General features: G+C 37.7%; 1 protein-coding gene across 6 annotated transcripts in view; it reads left to right on the plus strand.

Annotated features, from left to right (window-relative positions):
- The window catches only part of PDE1A (phosphodiesterase 1A), a 376,053-nt gene that overhangs the window by 302,483 nt on the left and 51,490 nt on the right, over positions 1-22,080 (plus strand). For all 6 annotated transcript variants that reach the window (XM_043894606.1, XM_043894604.1, XM_043894603.1 and 3 more), the window contains 3 exons: positions 1,842-1,967; positions 13,812-13,913; positions 14,022-14,142. In XM_043894606.1, coding sequence (XP_043750541.1) covers positions 1,842-1,967; positions 13,812-13,913; positions 14,022-14,142 — 349 coding nt within the window. The remainder of the gene's footprint in view (positions 1-1,841; positions 1,968-13,811; positions 13,914-14,021; positions 14,143-22,080) is intronic.

Below are 22,080 nucleotides of genomic sequence, written 5' to 3' on the forward strand. Positions count from 1 at the left end.
CCATGGCTAAATCTGAGATTGTATGATACAAAATATGTGATTTGCAAATCACAGTTTTACCCATGATCTCAGCAAATTTCTGAAGATACTTGCACAAAATATATTTAATTTTCTCTAAAAGGATAGCATATATGTGTTCCTAGTTCAGTTTTCTGTATATTGAGCTATGATTATTGTAATAAAATTTAAAAGGGAATGACCTATTAGGGACTAGAATAGTTACTTCCTCTTTTGTTTCCAGAACTATTATAAAAGTGGAATAACATATGCAGTTAGCTAATGGCATATATCACCTCCCCCCAATAGATTTCCTTTTAAAGTTGATCTTTAACAAAGAAGCAAATGCAATACACTGGAGCAAAGATAGTCTCTTCAACAAATGGTGCCAGACAACTAGACAGCCACATTAAAAAAAAAAAAGAATCCAGACACAAACCTTATATTGTTCACAGAAATTAATTTAAGATGAATAATAGACCTAAATGCAAAATGAAAAACTCTGAAACTCCTAGAAAATAACATAGGAGAAAATCTAGATGATCTTAGGTATAGCAAGAGAGTTACAAGATTAGCCAGAATAGGAGAAAATGTTTTCAAAAGGTACATATGATAAAAAGACTATTGTACAGAACATATAAAAAACTCTTAAAAGTCAACAATAAGAAAACAGCCTGATTTTAAAATGCTCCTTACAGACACTTCACCAAAAAAGATACACATGACAAATTAGCTTATGAAAAGATTCTCCATATTATATGTCATCAGGGATATGCAAATTAAACAATGAGATATCACTATACATCTATTAGAAAAGCTAAAATCCAGAACATTGGCACACCAAACACTAGTGAAGATGTGAATCAACAGGAACTCTCAGGCGTTACTGATGGGAATGAAAATGGTACAACCATACTGGAAGACAGTTTGGTAGTTTCTTATGAAACTAAATATATTCTCACCATATGAGCTGATAATTACTCTCCTTGGTATTTATCCAAAAGAGCTGAAAACTTATGTACACATGAAAACCTGCACATGGGTATTTATAGCAGCTTTGTTCATAATTGCCAAGACTTGAAAGCTACTAACATGCCATTTAGCAGGTGAGTGGATAAATAAACTGTGTTACACCTAAATAATGTAATATTATTTAGTGCTCAGAAGAATTGAGCTATCAAGCCATGAAAAGATATGAAGGTAGCTTACATGCATACTAAAAGGTACAAGAATCCAATCTGAAAAGACTACATAGAGTCATATGATATTCTGGAAAAGGCAAAACTGTGAAGACAATAAAAAGACCAGTGGTTGCCAGGTATTAAGGGAATGGGAAGGGAAGTCTGAATTGGCAGATCACAAAGGATTTCTAGGGCAGTGAAAGTACTCAGTATAATACATTAATGGTAGATACATGTCATTGTACATTAGTCCAATCCCATAAAATTTACACCACTAAGAGTAAACCCTTAATGTAAACTATGGTCTCTGATAACTATGTTTAATGTAGGTTCATCAGTTCTAATAAATGTACCTCTGTGGTTGGGAATGTTAATAATGGGGGAGGCTATGCATGTGTGGCTCCAAGGGGTATATGGCAAGTGTCTGTACATTCTGCTCAATTTTGTTGTAAAACTAAAATTGCTCTAAAAGATAGTCTGTTTTTTAAAATTGTTATACAGTAAAAAAAAAAAAAAAAAGGAAACTAAGTACCTCTGTAAATATAGGTGTTCAATTATTGGATTTTTACTGATATTATTACACCTTATGACTTGGGTATTTTTAATAGATACTCATGAGGTCTGAAGAAATCCTCTAGTAGGCATTTTGATTTTATTTCTTAGGTCAGATGTTGCCATTTTGTATAACGATCGCTCTGTCCTTGAAAATCATCATGTGAGTGCAGCTTATCGACTTATGCAAGAAGAAGAAATGAATGTCCTGATAAATTTATCCAAAGATGACTGGAGGTGAGTTTCAGAGGAAATATAGAGGAAATTTAATTTCAGGGAAAATGTTATGTGATTTAATGTGAAGAAAACAGATGAAAGTCAATCCTTTAATCACAAAACAAACTAAATTCCTCTTGATTGGAAGATTAGTACTGGAAGGCTATTCAGGAACAAGGCCCTGTAGATGGAGCTGAACTATTTCAAGGCCAATTCAACATCTATATGCATCATAACCAATCTATAAGACCACATAACACCTTAAGATACATAATTACATACTCCTTGAAATGGTGCTAAAGTGCTTAGTCACTCAGTCATGTCCAACTGTTTATGATCACATTAACTGTAGGCCCCCAGGCTCCTCTGTCCATGGAATTCTCCAGGCAAGAATTGTAGAGTGGGTAGCCATTCCCTTCTTTAGCGGATCTTCCTGATCTGGGGATGAAACCCACGTCTCCTGCATCTCCTGCATCACAGGCTGATTCTTTACCATCTGAGTCACCAGGAAAGCCCTGGTGGAATGGAGTTCTGCTCAATTGTACCAATATGTGGTCTTACATTAATTCAGAATTTTTGTGTCTGATTCCTTCATATATTAATTTTTTGTACATGGATATGAGCTTTTCTAAAAAACAAAAATTCGCTACTTGGGGAAAAAACTACAAATATGCTAAAATGACCTAGATGCAGAGGGTAATCTTAAATATTTTCCAAACCATTTGTATTGTTAAAAAAAATTTACATGAAAAGTTATTGCTTATTGGCATGCAGAAGAAAATAAGATGTATCCCTCCCAGTCAGCATAACATTTGCTCCTTTTCTCTTGATCCTCTGGTCATCATTATCCCCTTCCTTTACTGTAGGATTGCCAGATATATCAAATAAAAATAAAAGACATACAATTAAGTGTAAATTTCAGATAAACACAGATTTTTTTAGTGTAAGTACATCCCTAGTTAGCTTTATGGTGGGGTTAATGGTGACCTCCTCCAAGAGGGCTTATGGCATACCCAAGTCTGCTGCACCCAGAGCCCCTGCCCCTGGGGCAGTCCACTGATGACCCACACCTCCACAGGAGATGCTCAAACACAGTTCTGTCTCAGTCTCTGTGGGGTCCCTGAGTCCTGGTGCACACAAGGTTTGTTTGAGCCCTCTCAGCGTCTCTGTTGGGAATGCGGTTTGATTCTAAATGCGAATTCCCCTTCCTACCGCCTTGCTGGGGCTTCTCCTTTGCCCTTGGACATGGGATATCTCCTCACAGCTGCTGCAGCACCCACTGTCTTACTGGGGATTCTCTGACCTTGGATGTGGGGTATCTCCTCATGACTGGTCCAGCGAAGCACAGCCGCCACCCCTGACCTTGCTCGTGGGGTATCTCTTCACAGCCGCCACTCCTGACCTTGGACATGGGGTATCTCCTTTTCACACAAAACTGTGATCAATAGACTGTAAACATGCTCCTTAAGTTCCTTGGCTACATCCTTCAGGTCGCCCAGGACTACTTCCAGATCCTCCATGATGATCTTGATCTGTTCCTTCACCTTGGTTTTCTTTGGGTTCCAACAAATTTTGGGGGGGCTCCAAAATCATTGCAGATGGTGACTGCAGCCATGAAATTAGAAGACACTTGCTCTTTGGAAGAAAAGTTATGACCAATCTAGACAGCATATTAAAAAGCAGAGACACTACTTTGCCAACAAAGGTCTGTCTAGTCAAGGCCATGGTTTTTCCAGTAGTCACGTATGGATGTGAAAGTTGGATTATAAAGAAAGCTGAGTGCAGAAGAATTGATGCTTTTGAACTGTGGTGTTGGAGAAGACTCTTGAGAGTCCCTTGGACTGCAAGGAGATCCAACCAGTCCTGAATATGCATTGGAAGGACTGATGCTGAAGCTGAAACGCCAATACTTTGGCCACCTGATTTGAAGAGCTGACTCACTGGAAAAGACCCTGATGCTGGGAAAGATTGAAGGCAGGAGGAGAAGGGGATGACAGAGGATGAGATGGTTGGATGGCATCACCGACTCAATAGACATGAGTTTGAGTAAACTCTGGGAGTTGGTGATGGGCAGGGAGGCCTGGCATCCTGCAGTCCATGGGGTCGCAAAAAGTCGGCCACGACTGAGTGATTGAACTGAACTGACATCCCTAGTATTCTGTGATCTACTTATATTTTTTAAAAAGCCTTTATCTTTAACAAAGATCTCGTTAAATCAGTTAATGTGCTGAAAAAAATCCAATTCAGATGCAAACATCAAAGGTTTCTTTGTTTTTTAATTTAAATCAAGCTAAAAGGAAATGTCCAAAGGAGTAACCTGGGATTAAGATCTGCTTTAAAATAAAGAAATAAGAGGTTAATTTAGAATTTAAAAGAAGCCCTAATTTCCCATGGTTATTTTTTCAAATATTCAAACTTGCTGGATTTTCAAGGCCAGGAAAAACATGGGCTCACTTTTACAGACATAGAAAAAGCTCTAACGTGGGAGGAAAGAAGCATTTTGTTTTGGGAACCCAGTTCAGGTCTTACATTTCATTCCACAGGAAACATAGCCCAGATGGGTCACCAACCTAGGAAGGCCAGGATCTAATCATAAAAGGCACCACTGTTGGGTATGTGGAAAATAGAAGGGTAAGGGTAGAATCAGGTGCAGAGTTGGTTCCTAAGGTCGCAGAGATTGACTATTTCCATCTAGAATATTAATTTATTGCTTCATCAGTGATTATCCTTCCCAGAGGTTATATTTGCATTATTAATTTTTGTCATTCCTTTGAATTAACCCTCTTCTTCTCTAAGTTGATTCTGTTGCTGCTTCAGTGTGATATTTTTCTATTACAGTTTTTTTTTTTTTTTGGTCATACATTGATATGAATCAGCCATAGATTTACATGTATTCCCCATCCCGATACCCCCTCCCACCTCCCTCTCCACCCGATTCCTCTGGGTCTTCCCAGTGCACCAGGCCCGAGCACTTGTCTCATGCATCCCACCTGGGCTGGTGATCTGTTTCACCATAAATAGTATACATGCTGTTCTTTTGAAATATCCCACCCTCACATTCTCCCACAGAGTTCAAAAGTCTGTTCTGTATTTCTGTGTCTCTTTTTCCGTTTTGCATATAGGGTTATCGTTACCATCTTTCTAAATTCCATATATATGTGTTAGTATGCTGTAATGTTCTTTATCTTTCTGGCTTACTTCACTCTGTATAAGGGGCTCCAGTTTCATCCATCTCATTAGGACTGATTCAAATGAATTCTTTTTAACGGCTGAGTAATATTCCATGGTGTATATGTACCACAGCTTCCTTATCCACTCATCTGCTAATGGGCATCTAGGTTGCTTCCATGTCCTGGCTATTATAAACAGTGCTGCGATGAACATTGGGGTGCACGTGTCTCTTTCAGATCTGGTTTCCTCAGTGTGTATGCCCAGAAGTGGGATTGCTGGGTCATATGGCAGTTCTATTTCCAGTTTTTTAAGAAATCTCCACACTGTTTTCCATAGCGGCTGTACTAGTTTGCATTCCCACCAACAGTGTAGGAGGGTTCCCTTTTCTCCACACCCTCTCCAGCATTTATTGCTTGTAGACTTTTGGATAGCAGCCATCCTGACTGGCGTGTAATGGTACCTCATTGTGGTTTTGATTTGCATTTCTCTAATAATGAGTGATGTTGAGCATCTTTTCATGTGTTTGTTATCCATCTGTATGTCTTCTTTGGAGAAATGTCTGTTTAGTTCTTTGGCCCATTTTTTGATTGGGTCATTTATTTTTCTGGAATTGAGCTTCAGGAGTTGCTTGTATATTTTTGAGATTAATCCTTTGTCTGTTTCTTCATTTGCTATTATTTTCTCCCAATCTGAGGGCTGTCTTTTCACCTTACTTATAGTTTCCTTTGTAGTGCAAAAGCTTTTAAGTTTCATTAGGTCCCATTTGTTTAGTTTTGCTTTTATTTCCAATATTCTGGGAGGTGGGTCATAGAGGCTCTTGCTGTGATTTATGTCGGAGAGTGTTTTGCCTATGTTCTCCTCTAGGAGTTTTATAGTTTCTGGTCTTACATTTAGATCTTTAATCCATTTTGAGTTTATTTTTGTGTATGGTGTTAGAAAGTGTTCTAGTTTCATTCTTTTACAAGTGGTTGACCAGTTATCCCAGCACCACTTGTTAAAGAGGTTGTCTTTTTTCCATTGTATATCCTTGCCTCCTTTGTCAAAGATAAGGTGTCCATAGGTCCGTGGATTTATCTCTGGGCTTTCTATTCTGTTCCATTGATCTATATTTCTGTCTTTGTGCCAGTACCATACTGTCTTGATGACTGTGGCTTTGTAGTAGAGTCTGAAGTCAGGCAGGTTGATTCCTCCAGTTCCATTCTTCTTTCTCAAGATTACTTTGGCTATTCGAGGTTTTTTGTATTTCCATACAAATTGTGAAATTCTTTGGTCTAGTTCTGTGAAAAATACCGTTGGTAACTTGATAGGGATTGCATTGAATCTATAGATTGCTTTAGGTAGAATAGCCATTTTGACAATATTGATTCTTCCAATCCATGAACACGGTATGTTTCTCCATCTGTTTGTGTCCTCTTTGATTTCTTTCATCAGTGTTTAATAGTTTTCTATGTATAGGTCTTTTGTTTCTTTAGGTAGATATACTCCTAAGTATTTTATTCTTTTTGTTGCAATGGTGAATGGTATTGTTTCCTTAATTTCTCTTTCTGTTTTTTCATTGTTAGTATATAGGAATGCAAGGGATTTCTGTGTGTTAATTTTATATCCTGCAACTTTACTATATTCATTGATTAGCTCTAGTAATTTTCTGGTAGAGTCTTTAGGGTTTTCTATGTAGAGGATCATGTCATCTGCAAACAGCGAGAGTTTCACTTCTTCTTTTCCTATCTGGATTCCTTTTACTTCTTTTTTTGCTCTGATTGCTGTGGCCAAAACTTCCAACACTATGTTGAATAGTAGTGGTGAGAGTGGGCACCCTTGTCTTGTTCCTGATTTCAGGGGAAATGCTTTCAATTTTTCACCATTGAGGGTGATGCTTGCTGTGGGTTTGTCATATATAGCTTTTATTATGTTGAGGTATGTTCCTTCTATTCCTGCTTTTTGGAGAGTTTTAATCATGAATGGGTGTTGAATTTTGTCAAAGGCTTTCTCTGCATCTACTGAGATAATCATATGGTTTTTATGTTTCAATTTGTTAATGTGGTGTATTACATTGATTGATTTGCGGATATTAAAGAATCCTTGCATTCCTGGGATAAAGCCCACTTGGTCATGGTGTATGATTTTTTTAATATGTTGTTGGATTCTGTTTGCTAGAATTTTGTTAAGGATTTTTGCATCTATGTTCATCAGTGATATTGGCCTGTAGTTTTCTTTTTTTGTGGCATCTTTGTCTGGTTTTGGAATTAGGGTGATGGTGGCCTCATAGAATGAGTTTGGAAGCTTACCTTCATCTGCAATTTTCTGGAAGAGTTTGAGTAAGATAGGTGTTAGCTCTTCTCTAAATTTTTGGTAGAATTCAGCTGTGAAGCCATCTGGTCCTGGGCTTTTGTTTGCTGGAAGATTTTTAATTACAGTTTCGATTTCCTTGCTTGTGATGGGTCTGTTAAGATCTTCTATTTCTTCCTGGTTCAGTTTTGGAAAGTTATACTTTTCTAAGAATTTGTCCATTTCATCCAAGTTGTCCATTTTATTGGCATAGAGCTGCTGGTAGTAGTCTCTTATGATCCTTTGTATTTCAGTGTTGTCTGTTGTGATCTCTCCATTTTCATTTCTAATTTTGTTAATTTGGTTTTTCTCTTTTTGTTTCTTAATGAGTCTTGCTAATGGCTTGTCAATTTTGTTTATTTTTTCAAAAAACCAGCTTTTAGCTTTGTTGATTTTTGCTATGGTCTCTTTAGTTTCTTTTGCATTTATTTCTGCCCTGATTTTTAAGATTTCTTTCCTTCTGCTAACCCTGGGGTTCTTCATTTCTTCCTTCTCTAGTTGCTTTAGGTGTAGAGTTAGGTTATTTATTTGGTTTTTTTCTTGTTTCTTGATGTAAGCCTGTAATGCTATGAACCTTCCCCTTAGCACTGCTTTTACAGTGTCCCATAGGTTTTGGGTTGTTGTGTTTTCATTTTCATTCATTTCTATACATATTTTGATTTCTTTTTTGATTTCTTCTATGATTTGTTGGTTATTCAGAAGCGTGTTATTTAGCCTCCATATGTTTGAATTTTTAACAATTTTTTTCCTGTAATTGAGATCTAATCTTACTGCACTGTGGTCAGAAAAGATGACTTGAATGATTTCAATTTTTTTGAATTTTCCAAGACCAGATTTATGGCCCAGGATGTGATCTATTCTGGAGAAGGTTCCGTGTGCACTTGAGAAAAAGGTGAAGTTGATTGTTTTGGGGTGAAATGTCCTGTAGATATCAATTAGGTCTAGCTGGTCCATTGTGTCATTTAAGGTTTGTGTTTCCTTGTTAATTTTCTGTTTAGTTGATCTATCCATAGTTGTGAGTGGGGTATTAAAGTCTCCCACTATTATTGTGTTACTATTAATTTCCTCTTTCATACTCGTTAGTGTTTGCCGTACATATTGCGGTGCTCCTATGTTGGGTGCATATATATTTATAATTGTTATATCTTCTTCTTGGATTGATCCTTTGATCATTATATAGTGTCCTTCTTTGTCTCTTTTCACATCCTTTATTTGAAAGTCTATTTTATCTGATATGAGTATTGCGACTCCTGCTTTCTTTTGGTCTCCATTTGCATGAAATATTTTTTTCCAGCCCTTCACTTTTAGTCTGTATGTGTCTCTTGTTTTGAGGTGGGTCTCTTGTAGACAGCATATATAGGGGTCTTGTTTTTGTATCCATTCAGCCAATCTTTGTCTTTTGGTTGGGGCATTCAACCCATTTACATTTAGGGTAATTATTGATAGGTGTGGTCCCGTTGCCATTTACTTTGTTGTTTTGGTTTCACGTTTATACAACCTTTCTGCATTTCCTGTCTAGAGAAGATCCTTTAGCATTTGTTGAAGAGCTGGTTTGGTGGTGCTGAATTCTCTCAGCTTTTGCTTATCTGTAAAGCTTTTGAATTCTCCTTCATATCTGAATGAGATCCTTGCTGGATACAGTAATCTAGGTTGTAGGTTATTCTCTTTCATTACTTTCAGGACGTCCTGCCATTCCCTTCTGGCCTGGAGGGTTTCTATTGATAGATCAGCTGTTATCCTTATGGGGATCCCTTTGTGTGTTATTTGTTGTTTCTCCCTTGTTGCTTTTAATATTTGTTCTTTGTGTTTGATCTTTGTTAATTTGATTAATATGTGTCTTGGGGTGTTTCGCCTTGGGTTTATCCTGTTTGGGACTCTCTGGGCTTCTTGGATTTGGGTGGCTATTTCCTTCCCCATTTTAGGGAAGTTTTCAGCTATTATCTCCTCGAGTATTTTCTCATGGCCTTTCTTTTTGTCTTCTTCTTCTGGAACTCCTATGATTCGAATGTTGGGGCGTTTCACATTGTCCCAGAGGTCCCTGAGGTTGTCCTCATTTCTTTTGATCCTTTTTTCTTTTTTCCTCTCTGCTTCATTTATTTCCACCATTTTATCTTCTATCTCACTTATCCTATCTTCTGCTTCCGTTAGTCTACTCTTGGTTCCCTCCAAAGTGTTTTTGATCTCATTTATTGCATTATTCATTTTTAATTGACTCTTTTTTATTTCTTCTAGGTCTTTATTAAACATTTCTTGTATCTTTTCAATCTTTGTCTCCAGGCTATTTACCTGTAACTCCATTTTGTTTTCAAGATTTTGGATCATTTTTATTATCATTATTCTAAATTCTTTTTCAGGTAGATTCCCTATCTCCTCCTCTTTTGTTTGACTTGGTGGGCATTTTTCATGTTCCTTTACCTGTTGGGTATTTCTTTGCCTTTTCATCTTGTTTAGATTGCTGTGTCTGGAGTGGGCTTTCTGTATTCTGGAGGTCTGTAGTTCCTTTTTATTGTGGAGGATTTACCCCGTGGGTGGGGTTAGACAATTGGCTTGTCAAGGTTTCCTGGTTAGGGAAGCTTGCGTCAGTGTACTGGTGCGTGCAATTTGATTTCTTCTCTTTGGAGAGCAATGGAGTGCCCAGTAACGAGTTTTGAGATGGGTCTATGTGTTAGGTGTGTCCTTGGGCAGCCTGTATGTTGATGTTCAGGGCTATGTTCCTGCGTTGCTGGAGAATTTGCGTGGTATGTCTTGCTCTAAAACTTATTGGCTCTTGGGTGGTGGTTGGTTTCAGTGTAGGTATGGAGGCTTTTTGACAGTCACTTATTACTTAAAATTCCATGTAGTCAGGAGTTTTCTGGTGTTCTCAGGTTTTGGGCTTAAGTCTCCTGCCTCTGGATTTCAGTTTTATTCTTCCTGTAGTCTCAGGACTTCTCCAACTATACAGCACTGATAAGAAAACTTCTAGGTTAATGGCTAAAAGATTCTCCCCCGTTAGTGACACCCAGAGAGGTTCACAGAGTTACATGAAGAAGAGGAGAGGGAGGAGGGCGATAGAGATGAGCAGGAGGAGCAAAAGGGGGACTCAAGAGGAGAGAGACAGATCTACGCAGCTGTCTGTTCCCAGAGTGTTCTCCGTAGCCCAGTCACCTACCAAGATTCACAGAATTGGATTGGGAAGAGAAGGGGAAAGGAGGAAATAGAGGTGTTCTGAGGTAGAAAACAGAGAGTCAAGATTGGGAGAGAATAATCTTCGGTTTAAAAATAGGGCTTCTCTTCTTTTTTTTTTTTTTTGTAAGGTTATAGTGTATTGAAAATGAAAATTAAGGAGTAGTAGAGGAGTACTAGAGGACTTTAAAAGAAATAAGAGAAAAAGAAAAATAGAAAATAGAAGAGAAAAAGGAAAGAAAAAAAAAGAAGAAGGAAAAAAAAGAAAAAAAGAAAGAAAAAAAAATTTTTTTTTTTCCCTAATTAAAAAAAATCGTAAAAATCTCCTTTCGAAGACAATGGGCTGCTTTTCTGGGCGCCTGATGACCTCAGCTAGCGATCAGAAGTTGTTTTGCGAAGTTTGCTCTGCGTTCAGTTATTCTTTTGATGATTTTGTAGGAGAGAAAGTGGTCTCCCCGTCCTACTCCTCCACCATCTTGGCTCCTCTCTACAGTTTTTTCTTTAACATCTTTATTATTTATTCTAATAGTTTGCTCCTGTAATATTTTATATTTTTGTACAGTAACAAGTAGCTTAGTGTACAAAACATCCTAACTGAATGGTTTTATAAATTTTTTTTTTTTTTTGGCCATGCCACACAGCTTAGGGGATCATAGTTCCCCCACAAGGGATTGAACCTGTGGCCCTGGCAATAAGCGTACCAAGTCCTAACAACTGGACTGCCAGGAAGCTTCCAAATTTGTTTAACAAATACCATAATATTGTTACAGGGTCCAGGCTTTCTCTGTTTGCTGCACAATAGGCCAGTGAATCCTAGAGACAGATGTTGAGGCAAGGAAGAGACTTTAATTGGGGAGCAGGCAGACAGAGAAGATGGTAGGCTAGCAGCCATCTTATTGGTGTCTGGATGCCAGGTTCTTTTTATAGATTAAAGGTGAAGGGAGGTGAGAAATCAAAGTGAAATGGCTATTAATGTTGCAAACATCTCCTAGAATGGCAAACCTCAGGCAGGGAATGTGTTAATTTCTTCCTTCCTGCCACCCAGGGGTGGACAGGGTTGTGAACAAAGGCACTTCAGTTTAACAGTCAGGCAGAGGGGCAAGATTCTCTGAGGCAAACCATTCTGTATGATTATAATAACAAAAGCAATGAAAAACAAATCAAAGAGACAGTTCCAACACGGAGTCAGAATTGGCCTCCTCCCTGCAGCAATATCACATGATTTATGAGATATATGATTTATGATATGGTAGAATTTAATAAATCCAACGCTGTTTCCAAAAGCTATAAAAATGTATTTGCTAGTATAACCTTAATACTATTCCACCAAGAATTAAAATATGGATAGCTTTTTAAAGACTTGTAGGTTTTCTATTTGCATATCTATTTCTTCAAGTAACTTTAGTAACCATGAATGCAGCGATTTTTAAATTTTGGCAAGAAAAGTTTATAAAAAATACATTTCCTTTGTATACCAGTTTATTGATATATTATTAGTTGATTATTGATAACACCTAGCATTTACTGATTACTGTTACAAAACAGAATTCAACTGAGTAAATTTTAAAGATCTTATTGACTTTATTCAACAATTCATGAATTGGGCAACATCCCATCTAGCAGATAAAAAGGAGCTCCTAATAACTGTACAAAATGGCAGAATTTTATAAGTAGAAAGAGGCAAGACAAGAAAGTTATTCTAGCAAGGATCTGATTGTTTCCTGCAAAATCACCTTTCTTTGGGGGATAGTAGGGGTCTATCAGGCGGATTTCCTTCCTAGTGCTGACCAGATAATTGGTTGGTTTAAGTTTTCACTACTGGGGGAGGTTAAAACTATAAATTAGGTATTAAATCTTGGTTTGATGTGGGCTTAGCACAAATAATGCATTTTGGGTCTGTTGTTTCTTTTTTCACATTACATCTGCAAACTACAATGTATTTATTAAATCTTACAGATTTCATAAAGCTTTTCTCTCATTTTTCCTACTTAACATGAATGTTTTGGTACAGTTGGTATTGTAACATGGATATCTCATAGTTTGGAAGAAAAAATATAATTGAGAATAATTGTATTAACTTCCTTGATAGCTTCCATTCCCTTATATTTGGGTAAAAGTATATTCTAAGAAGGCTATCCAATATCATGAACAGTAAGTAATCAGAATATTGTTTTCTCATTGCTCCCATCTGAAAACCCAGATGAGTTGAGCACCCATAATTTTCACCAAGAATCTCCAATATGTATTGTTTTTAAAACAAATCATCCAATCATACCAACTTTAGGTAAAACATCTTTGACACACGATCATAATTCAAGTTTGCCATACACTTGTAATTTAGCTTACTCTACTGGCCACAGAATAAAAATAAAATATGATTTCCAGCATAAGTGACTGTTTTACCTATCTGTACTGAGCAAGCAGTGAATTGTAGAACATGCAAGGCTTTGCTGGGGTTACTCATCTCCTGCTTAGTGTGAATGATTTATTCATGCATAGGCTTTGTGATATGGTCACCATATTTACAGTGTCTTGGTTACAATTTCAACAGTACCAGTAGCTCTGTCTATGATATGTAGGATCAAGGTCCCCAGAGCTTAAACAGAGAATTCCCAGTCACTTATAGTCTTGATTTCCTGGAGTTCTTATGATGGAAACTTGGTACAATGGAGTGGTCCAACTGTCAGCTTTGGTAGTACTACTCTTGAGGTTGAGTCTGATCTCTGCTATATACTAACTGTGTGACTGGGCAAACAACTCAATCCTCTTGGGTTGGAAATAATAGTGCCCCTCACATAAAAAGCACTTAAAACACTGTCTGGAATGAATAAATATTGGATATTGGTGGTAGTTTTATTAATAGTAAATTCTGCCTTAAAGTGATTTTTCTCTAAAATTGGTTAGGAGCCTTTCTGATATTAATTATTTCTAAAAGTAATATTTAGAAAGTATGAGTGGGGAAGGGTTGTGTATATGGGAGGGAAAGCATCCAGTTCTTTAAAAGGAGATGTTACACAGCATCATTCACAGATTGCTCTCCTGGCGACATCCTAAAGCCAAACTTCCATAAGCTCTTTTATATTTAAAAATATAGCATCTTTTCTGCTCATGCCATTAGAAAAAATAAAATGTAATTCTTAATATTAAATGTTTCACTTGAGAACAAAGAAAAAAGGCCAAACCTTTCTGCTTTTCATGACTCCACAGGGATCTTCGGAACCTAGTGATTGAAATGGTCTTGTCTACAGACATGTCGGGTCACTTCCAGCAAATTAAAAATATAAGAAATAGTTTGCAGCAACCTGAAGGGTAGGTTATAATTTTGTTTTCATATTAAAGATCTGTGGGCTTGGACTTGGAAAAGACTGTAGTTGGTTATTTTGTTCTGATAATTTGAGCATGCCCTTGTTTTGACAGGCTTGACAAAGCCAAAACCATGTCCCTGATTCTCCATGCAGCAGACATCAGTCACCCAGCCAAATCCTGGAAGCTGCACCACCGGTGGACCATGGCCCTAATGGAGGAGTTTTTCCTACAGGTGCCTCTTTCACACTATGTCTGTGCAAATGCTTTTGGAAATAGTGACTGTGCATATTAACATACCTCTTTTCTGTACAGAATCCAGACCTTGTGACGTGATATTACCAACTGGCCACAATACATTTTTGGGACTTCAGGCAGAATTTATTAATCTCTCAGATAAATGTATTAAGTAATCCTATGTAGTATTATACATGTTTTAAAGAGGGTCAAGTCTTGGATCTTAGATGCCAAGCTAGAGAGAAAGAAATGAACAGATTAGAGTTGTTATCTCCTATCCAAAGGTACAATGCTAGGGTTAGAGTTTTCAAAGACAGAAAATAGCTTTCATCATAAAAAGGGAAAGGGAGGATGTATAACACTTCTGCATACATCTTTTTGTTTGGAATTTACTTACACATGCATAGTTGCAAGGATGGTTGAGAAATATAGTTTTTAGCTGGGTGAACATGTACCTAACTGCAAGAAGCTATTGTTATGTGAAAAAGCAAGCCTGGATATTGTCAACAAAAAATTAATCAATAGCCAATATAAGAAAGAAATGGAAAATTTTATTTGAGTCAAACTGAGAATTGTAATCTAGGAAAGTCTCTCAGAGAGTTCTGAGAACTGTTCTGAAGAGGTAAAGGGGGAGGACAGTATATATGTGATTTTGGCAAGAGGGATGCGTGTAATCAAGTACATGTTCCACAGAAAGTTGTTGCTAGTCACTAGGAACAGACATCTTAGTTACACTTTTCTAAGTATGGAAAGATACAAGACACGTTCATAAGAAATTTCTGCTGAAAATATTTAACTGTCTAAGGGCCAGTTCTGTCCATTGCCCTAGCACAAAGTGCCTCATTCTACTCTTCACTCTGAATTCCTTTCAGTGTGTGTTATAAATCGGCAACCGCAGTGGCTAATGACTTCTTGTAGAACTGGATGGTGGGCAATATTCTTTATTTTACAATCCCTTCCCTTCAGGTCCTAATTTTGACCAAGATTTAGGAGACATTTCATGACCAGTTTGTCCCATGGTGCTCGGAATGCTCATTCCCATGTCAGGCATGTGTTTCATTCATAAACCCACTCAATATACTATTACTGGACTGTACCCATTAACAGTGGCCAAAAACTTCTGGAACACTTGTCATACTATTCTGTTATAGTTCAGGAAATGGTTTCATCTTGCTGCTTCGTCCCATACCTAGAGTTACACTTTTATAATCATTGATCCTATAGAACTGTGTATTTGACCCATTGTTTCAAGCTGCCTAGTCATTAATTTTATTTGAGTCTCAGCCACATATTTGGTAATACAAGAAACAATAATCATGAAAAATCAGCAGAATACAAATGATAGAGCTAGTAACATTAATAAGTTTATAAGTGAGTACTTAAGAACTTCCGTTAGGTATGGTCCATATCTCCCCAGGTCACCTGACCAGTCTGTTTTGCATGAATCACTATCTTTAAGGGAAATGATGTCTTGGCATTGTACATAAAGTTCATCAAAGATGGCTGCACATACAAAGCAAGCAGTGGGTCATCTTGACTCCTGGTGACACTGAAAAAGTTATGTTATTTTCTAAGGAGTGACATGGCTGGTGCCAGAAGGAGAAAACTTCATCTTTATGATTAAGCAGGTATTTCTGCTCCTGGGGAGATTTGGTTAATACATAATGCATGTTCACAATGGACACTTGAGGGGAGGGAAAAGGCCCAAATGGGCAGAGCAAAAAATTATGTTTAAATTTTCCTTGTATTGCCTTAAAATGTGAATTTTTATTTCATCAACATGGAGAATGACCAGCATTCTCTACAACATGTATACATGTTTTTTCCTGTGTGGTGTCCCTCTTCGGTTTCTACTCCCACTTGGGGTTCTAGAGTATAGTGAGTCAAGTAATTCAGGAAATCTCTACACTTAACAATTATAATTTTATTATAAAGAATACAACTCAGAACAACCAAATAAGGATGGATAAAGGGCAAGGTTTGGAAGGGTCCCAGACATGGAGCTTCCATGCTCTCTCACCATAGAGACAGGGTATGCCACCTTCTGGTACAGCGTGTTCACCAACCAACATGTGCTGCTCAGCTTTGGGGTCAGGAGTTTTTATGGGGGGTTCATTTCATAGGCATGATTGATTAAATCATTGGCCAATATAATGGAAGTCAATCTCCAGCCCTCCTTTCATACCAGGAGAGCAGGCTGCCCCAGTATTCCAGGCCTCTAATCATGTGATTATTCTCTCTGGTGACCAGCTCCAACCTGAAGCAATCTATGGGGTCTCGGCCATGACTCACACAGTTGTTTTATTTTTATTTATTTATTTGACTGGTTAGGGTTAGGGTTAGGGTTGTGCTTCACTAAACAACAGATTTTCAATGTAAGGAAACAGCTTTCTATGGGAAGAAGATGCCATCTAGGACTTTCATAGCTGAAGAGGAAGTACATGACTGGCTTCAAAGCTTCAAAGGCTGACTCACTTGTTAGGGGCTAATGCAACCGGTGACTTAAAGTTGAAGCCATTGCTCATTTACTGTTCTGAAAATCCTTAGGGCCCCTAGTGTTAGTCGCTCAGTTGTATCCAACTCTTTGTAACCCCATGACTGTAACCTGCCAGGCTCCTCCATCCACGGGGTTTTCTAGGCAAGAATGCTGGAATGGGTAGTCATTTCCTTTTCCAGGAGATCTTCCCTACCTAGGTCTCGAACCTGGGTCTCCCACATTGCAGGCTGACTCTTTACCATCTGAGCCACCAGGGAAGCCCTTAAGAATTATGCTAAGTTTGTTCTACCTGTACCCTATAAATGGAACAATAAAGCCTGAATGATAGCACATGTGTTGACAATATGCTTTACTGCCTATTTTAAGGCCATTGCTGAGACCCACTGCTCAGGAAAAGATTCATTTTAAATTATTACTGTTCGTTGGCAATGCACTGGTTATCTGAGAGCTTTGATGGAGATGTATAAGATAATGTTGTTTTCATGCCTATTAACACAACATCCATTCTGCAGCCATGGATCAAGGAATAATTTCCACTTTCAAGTCTTATTATGTAAGAATTACATTTCATAAAACTATATCTGCCATAGATAGTGATTCCTCTGATGGATCTGAGCAAAGCAAATAAAAACCTTCTGGAAAGAATTCACTATTCCAGATGTCATTAAGAACATTTGTTATTCATGTAAAAAGTCAAGATATTGACATTAACAGGAGTTTAATAAAAGTTGATTCTAACCCTCAGGGATGATTTGGAGGAGTTCAAGACTTCAGTGGAGGAAGTAACTGTAGATGTGGAAATAACAGGAAAGTTAGAATTAGATGTGAAGCCTGAAAATGTGACTGAATTGCTGCAATATCATAAGACGACTTCAATTCATGAGGAGTTGCTTCTGACGGATGAGCGAAAAAAGTGATTTCTTGATATGGAAACTATTCATGGTGAAGATGCTGTGAAAATTGTTGAAATGACAACAGAGGATTTAGAATATTACATAAACTTAGTTGATAAAGCAGTGGCAGAGTTTGAGAGGGTTGACTTCAATTTTGAAAGAATTCTGCTATGGGTAAAATGCTGTCAAACAACACCACATATTACAGAGATACCATTCATGAAAGGAAGAGTCAATTGATGTGCCGCATTCATTGTGTTCTTATTTTAAGAAATGGCACATCCACCCAACCTTTAGCAACTACCTCCCTGATCAGTAAGCAGCCATCAGTACTCAAAACCTCCACTAGCAAAAAGATTACAAATCCCTGAAGACTCAGATGATGGCCAAAATTTCTATCAATAAAGTATTTTTTAATTAACCTATGTATATTGCTTTTTTAGGCATAATGTAAGTACACACTTATTAGACTACATTAGACTACAGTATGGTATAAACATAACTTTTATATACACTAGGAAACAAAAAAACTTGTAGCTTACTTTATTGCAATGCTTGCTTTGCACTAGGAAACATAAAAACTCATATAGCTCACTTTATTACAGTGCTTGCTTTATTTTGGTGGTCTGAAACCCAACCTAGAATATCTCCAAGGTATACCTGTACTAGTTCTTTTTTATGGCATTTCAAAGAAGAAATTCCAACAACCCCCAAGGGAATTGCTAAGACAGACATAAACTGTCAGGTCTGAGCACATCAGGCTACTTGAGTTTCCAAGTCGATGGAACCACTTTCTCAACCCCTACCTACAGGCTCATCTCCAAGAAAAGATGCATTTATTCAGGGGCATAACTAAGTTGTTGGTTAAATAATTGAGTTTAGTGGTCTCTGTTCTGCTCAATTCAGTCGCGAAATCAAGTCCAACTCTGCAACCGCAGGGACTACAGAATGCCAGGCTTCCCTGTCCTTCACTAGCTCCTAGAGTTTGATCAAATTCACATCCATTGAGTCTGTGATGCTATCTAACCATCTCATCCTCTGCTGCTCTCTTCTCCTCCATCCCTCCATCTTTCCCAGCATCAGGGTCTTTGCCAATGAGTCAGCTCTTCACATCAGGTAGCCAAAATTTGGAGTTTCAGCATTAGTCCTTCCAATGAATATTTGGGACTGATTTCCTTTGGAATGATTGGTTTGATCTCCTTGCTGTCCAAGGGACTCTCAAGAGTCTTCTCTAGCACCACAACTCAAAAGCATCAGTTCTTTGGTGCTCAGCCTTCTTTATGGTCCAATTCTACATCAGTACATGTCTACTAGAAAAACCATAGACCTTTGTCAGCAAAGTGATATCTCTGTTTTTTAATATGCTGTCTAGGTTTGTGATAACTTTCCTTCCAAGAAGGAAACACCTTTTAATTTCATGGCTCCAGTCACTGTTTACAGTAAATTTGGAGCCCAAGAAAATAAAATCTGTCACTATTTCCACTTTTTCCCTTCTATTTGCCGTGAAGTGATGGGACCAGATCCTATGATCTTAGTTTTTTTTTAATGTTGAGTTTTAAGACAGCTTTTTCACTCTCCTCTTTCACCCTTATCAGGAGATTCTTTAATTTCTCTTCATTTTCTGCCTTTAGGGTGGTATAATATGTATATCTGAGGTTGTTGATATTTCTCCCAGAAATCTTGACTCCAGCTTGTGATTCATCCAGCCTGGCATTTTGCATGACACGCTCTGCACACCTAAGGCTCCCAGGTAGCACAGGGGTAAAGAATCTGCCTGCCAATGCAAGAGATTCTGGTTCAGTCCCTGGGTCAGAAAGATCCCCTGGGGGAGGGCATGGAAACCCACTCCAGTACTCCTGCTGGAAAATTCCATGGACAGAGGAATCTGGCAGGCTATAGCCCATAGCATCACAAAAAGTTGGACATGACTGATCACGTACACATACACTCTACATGTAAGTTAAATACGCAAGGTTACAACATACAGCCTTATTGTACTCCTTTCCCAATTTTGATCCTCTCCATTGTTCCATGTCGAGTTCTAACTGTTGCTTCTTGGTCTACATACAAGTTTCTCAGGAAGCAAGTAAGGTGGACTCATATTCCCATCGCTTTAAGAATATTTCACAGTTGTTGTGATCCACACAGTCAAAGACTTTAGTGTAGCCAATGAAACAGAAGTAGATGTTTTTCTGGAATTCCCCTGCTTTCACCATGATCCAGCGAATGTTGGCAATTTGACCTCTGGTTCTTCTGCCTTTTCTAAACCCAGCTTGTACATCTGTAAGTTCTCGGTTCATGTACTGCAGAAGCCTAGCTTGAATGGTTTTGCACGTAACCTTGCTAGCATGTGAAATGAGTGCGATTGTGCATTAGTTTGAACATCATTTAGCATTGCCCTTCTTTGGGACTGGAATGAAAATTGACCTTTTGGCCACTGCTGATATTTCCAAATTTGCTAATATATTGAGTGCAACACTTTAACAACATTATCTTTTAGGATTTTAATGACCTAGGGACCTAAAATTTTGCATCAACCACTTATCTGATTCAATGCATCAGAATATACATGTATTCAGTAAGTTTTTTTATTTTTAAAAGTATTTTTTTGGCCTCCTATGGTTAGCATCCTCAAATGAAAGCACAACCCCCCAAAATATATAAACCGGTTGACGTACACAGTGTCTATTGCTTTTGACCCTGATTTCACTTTGATGAAAAGTAAATGTTCCCTATTCAGGAACAGAATAAGAAAATTGTTAAGTCTGTCAAACTCACCCTCAGGGATCCTGACTCCCTCTTTACATATCTTTCCCTTTCCCTTAGGAGTCTCCCTTGTCCTCTAGGGTTCCTGGTTCCCTCAGAATCTGGCTACAAGGCCCCCTACTAATCTTGTGCTCATGGCCTTTATTCACCCTAAAGAATAAGTAACACTTTGAAATATTTATAAACAAATAATTAACTCACCTTAGCATTCAATGTGTTTAGCAGTGGAAGTTTAATATTCTAAATCAATTGTGGAGTACAGGAAGCAAGTATAATATAAAATCTCCTACTTCATCTGTAGGAAGATCAACCCTCCATGCATTTGTCAAATGCCTAAGTCCTATATGAAAATTTTAGCATCCAGCATTTTATGAAATTTAGTTCGTGGAAAATAAATCATCCCAATGCCTTTTTAAGGCACAAATGATCATTTTCAGGTCAAGGAATTTAAATGATATAAATCTAAATCTTTAAAAATATCACCAACACTGTAACTAATAAAAGCAATTAATCATCTTTGCATATGTCAATTAGGAATTTACAATATTGCATTTCCCATGAGGTGTATAACTAGCTTTATTTCTATTTTAATAAGGGTAATGTCATTTTATTTAACAAGCTATTAATGATATTATTCTTTTACTTTATTCTCAACATGTTAAAATAAAATTCATAATAGTCTTTCAATCAAGCCCTCATACAGGTTGTCTTATTTCTATCTATAGTCCCAGAGTCTCCTTTTCATTCAGTTTTGAAGCACAAGCCTCATCCTTAACTTATCCCAAGCCACCCCTATGCTGCCTACAGATTAATGTTTCAGAAACAGAATTCCTGTTATGTCAATTCCATCTAAGCAATAGAAAGGGAAAGCCAATGCCCCAGTCCATTAGAAGTAAATTAAGTACCAATCCTTTTTCTTGTAGTTTAACACCATCCAAGATATGCATCACACATCATAAACACCTCTAATTTGCAGGTGCTTTTGCTATTATTAATTATGATTTTTGTTGTTGTTGTTGTTGTTCAGTTGCTAAATCACGTCCAACTCTTTGTGATCCCAGGGACTGCAGCACCCAGTTCCTCTGTCCTCCACTCTCTTAATGAAGTTTGCTTAAATTCATGTCCATTGAGTCAGTGATGCTATCTAACCAGCTCTGATTTTTATTAGTTAATATTTACTGACTACTGACTATATATTAGGTAGTGTCCTTAAACTTCATATATATTATCTTAGATAACCTCAGGATAACTCTATTAGACAGATGCTATTATATCCTTATTCCTACAATGAGTCAACTGAAATCAGAGTTAGTTAACAGAGGAGGAGAATTCGTTTCTGCAAAGCCTGTGATTGGTTTGTCTGAAGGAACAGAGATAGCAGTGATACAACTTTGTGTCTTGTGACTCCAGGGCTAACAACACTCATAATTCACCTCCATTTGTCCCTTAAGCCAAGTATAACTATTAATTCCAAAAGGAATGGATGTTATTCTCTTGGGGAATGATGAAGTTTCCTGGGAGAGGTCACAGCAATTCTATCTCTATTTTCTGTAACTTGTGACATAGGGAAACATTCTTGTTTGTAGCTACTTGGCCTACTAATTCTTTGGTGACCATATTAGATCTTCCCAAGCAATTCTGATTTCAAACTTTCTGCCCCTCTTAATCAGAGGCATGGATCAGAGGAATTGCACCAGAAAATATCATCAGTAAAAACTTTAAAGCCGCACATTGACATAATGTAAAGATCATGATGAAAAGATGTTAGAGAAAGCAGACA

The sequence above is a fragment of the Cervus elaphus genome, chromosome 33 (genome assembly GCF_910594005.1).
Source record: "Cervus elaphus chromosome 33, mCerEla1.1, whole genome shotgun sequence".
In the NCBI taxonomy this organism is placed as follows: domain Eukaryota; kingdom Metazoa; phylum Chordata; class Mammalia; order Artiodactyla; family Cervidae; genus Cervus; species Cervus elaphus.